General features: G+C 45.4%; 1 protein-coding gene across 1 annotated transcript; it reads right to left on the reverse strand.

Annotated features, from left to right (window-relative positions):
• Nucleotides 1-577: 577 nt before the first annotated feature.
• Nucleotides 578-1,942, reverse strand: LOC103409567 (F-box/kelch-repeat protein At2g44130-like). Its single transcript, XM_008348384.4, has one exon. It carries the CDS (start codon nucleotides 1,800-1,802, stop codon nucleotides 777-779), a length of 1,026 nt encoding a protein of 341 aa, XP_008346606.2. The 5' UTR covers nucleotides 1,803-1,942; the 3' UTR covers nucleotides 578-776.
• Nucleotides 1,943-2,536: the final 594 nt, after the last annotated feature.

The following is a 2,536-nucleotide window of genomic DNA, read 5'->3' on the forward strand; positions in this document are numbered from 1 at the left end:
AGTCTGATTAGGACATGTAAAGAGCTTCCTGACTGCCAGAGGCATGTAGGCAGACTAAGAACTTTATGGCACAAGTGTTCAGGAGCAGGTCTACCTATATGTCAATCAGGTCATGTGATGGACCATAGCATGTTGCAGAGACCTTAGATGTGACGTAATGGTGCTCGAAAAGTGCTTGGGTTCCGCTCGGCTAGCATCACTACGACAGAATGCACCATCTCGACTAACCACATCTCACTTCATCATAGAATGTTTTGTTGATAGGTGAAAATATATTAGTGTGCGACTCCATATAAATGTCAGTTGTGAAAACTCAAGGCTGGGGTTAGTTGATGGCCTATATAAAATGATGGGAACCTCCTGTATTGTATTGAGGTTAGATAACTGAAAAGAGTGATCATATGTTAGCTAAGCCCATTAGTAGTCTTAAAATCATTATAATCCGACAAACAAACTTTGAGTCCATTTTATTTCTGTTCATATCCCATGCCCACCATAAATTTAGTATTTTAATTTGTTAACATCTATAAAATAAAAAATGTAATTTTGTAAGCAAAATTTTAGTGCTATTAAGATATCATAATATTATTTATTAAAATTAAGCAGAAGATTATACACCTCAAACCTATGATATTTTTGCACTATTCAATCCGACAAAAAGCAAAAGCTGCTTACAACTTTACTCAAGCACTCTTATACTTTCTTAAAAACAAAAAAAAAAACAAAATTGAAACCTCATTTCTTTTTCAGAATTTGAAAATTTTTAAAAAATTATTTCAAATTTCCACGTAGCACCCGGACTGCACGAAACCATAGAACCCCTCGGGCGTTTCCATTTTCATCAATTTACCATTCTGCCCTTCGACCAAAAATTCCTCCTGCGACGCGCCCTGGTAAGCCGACCCGGCTAGGAAGGTCCATTTCCCCAACCCGAGCGCGCAAGGCCCGACCCGAACTCTCGGGTCGCAATCACCCCAACAGAAGAACTTCCCGTCTTTCCCAACCCCGACGCACGACCTCGGGCACTGACCAGCACGCCACGCGTCCTCCTCCAGCCTCCACCGACCGGGCCCTGTTTCATAGACCTCCGCGCTCCCCACGAACCTCCCTTGCATGTCCGTCGCGTACCCGCTTACGACCCAAAACTCCGACCCGGATACGAACCCTTCGCACTCGTCTCGCCCCCGACTCATCTCAGGCAACTCGCTCCACTCGTTCTCCCTCACGTCGTACACCCTCGCTGACTTCATCGCGTTCTTGTTCTCGTCGTGGCCGCCGGCGATGTACACCCGCCCGTCGAGCTCCCCGGCGGCGAAAAACGACCGGGTCTCCGGCATGTCCTTCCCCCGAGCCCACCGCTGCGTCGTGAACTCGTACACGAAGACGTCTCGCACCGGCTGGTAATTCGCCGGGTCCCACCCGCCCATCACCACCAGCTTGCCCTCCGAGCTCGTCACCTGACAGAACATCGGAAGCCCGTGCGGGTACTTCGGAACCGGGTCAATCCGGTCCCAATTCCCACTCACGGAGTCAAAAATTGAGACCCCGTAACCGGGCGGTTTTGCCGGTTTGACCTCGTCCGATCCTGACGGAACCGGAAGCGCCTGAACCAAACAAGCCGCCTTGTGGGTCAGCCCTGATTCCTTCCGGTGGTTGTAAAATTCCCGGCTTTGGAGAAGGTCCTGCCAGCGGCGGCAGACTCGGGAGGCGACTCGGTGAGTCGAGTAGTGCAGACGGGTGAGGCACTCGTAGCCGAGTTCCTCCGGCAGACCGGGTATTAACTCGGTTAGTAACTCGGCCATTTGCTTATGGCAATTTGGAAATTTATATTTTAATTGGGGACAAAATTGGAATGAAAGAAGTAATTGTGTAGAAGAAAACGGAAGAGATCGGGTAGGATAGTGGTGTGCGTGGGGATTCAGTTGGAGTTGGGTATTTATAAGCAAACACCACACTCATAAATGGAGGCTGGTCCTGGCGCGGCGGTTGTAATCAACGGCTGCCACGCGCCGCACATAGATTGGAAATTACCATATTTTGTAGGGTTTTACAGTTTACCCCATTTTATATAAATAAATAAATAATCTAACAAATCTTGAACCAAATTATAGAATTTGTTGTCGCTTTGTACTGCGGTCTGAGTGATATTCTCTTCTCTGGTTAGTGAAAAATCTTAGGTTTTATTCTAGTCAAGAAAGAATTTAAACCACATTGTTATGGCTAACCCATTGTGAAGCTTAGCCAACTTCCCTACACCTTAGTGTATATAATATCGTGTATTGGGATAAACAAAAACAAAATTTGCTTACCATAAGGTAGGGGAACTAATTAGTAAAAGGTGTTATATCGACACAACCCTATTTACTTATTACACACGCTTCTAATGTTCAATCACCGAATCAAATAAATTGAAGAAAATTAAAGACAGAAATTAACAAGAGTGTGTGAGAAGTAAAAATAAGTACGTGGATAACACACTCCAATAGTGAATAGGAAGTAAAAGACGTCTTAAGACCAAGTGGTGTAACACGTAATT

This window comes from Malus domestica, chromosome 12 (assembly GCF_042453785.1).
Source record: "Malus domestica chromosome 12, GDT2T_hap1".
Lineage (NCBI taxonomy): Eukaryota > Viridiplantae > Streptophyta > Magnoliopsida > Rosales > Rosaceae > Malus > Malus domestica.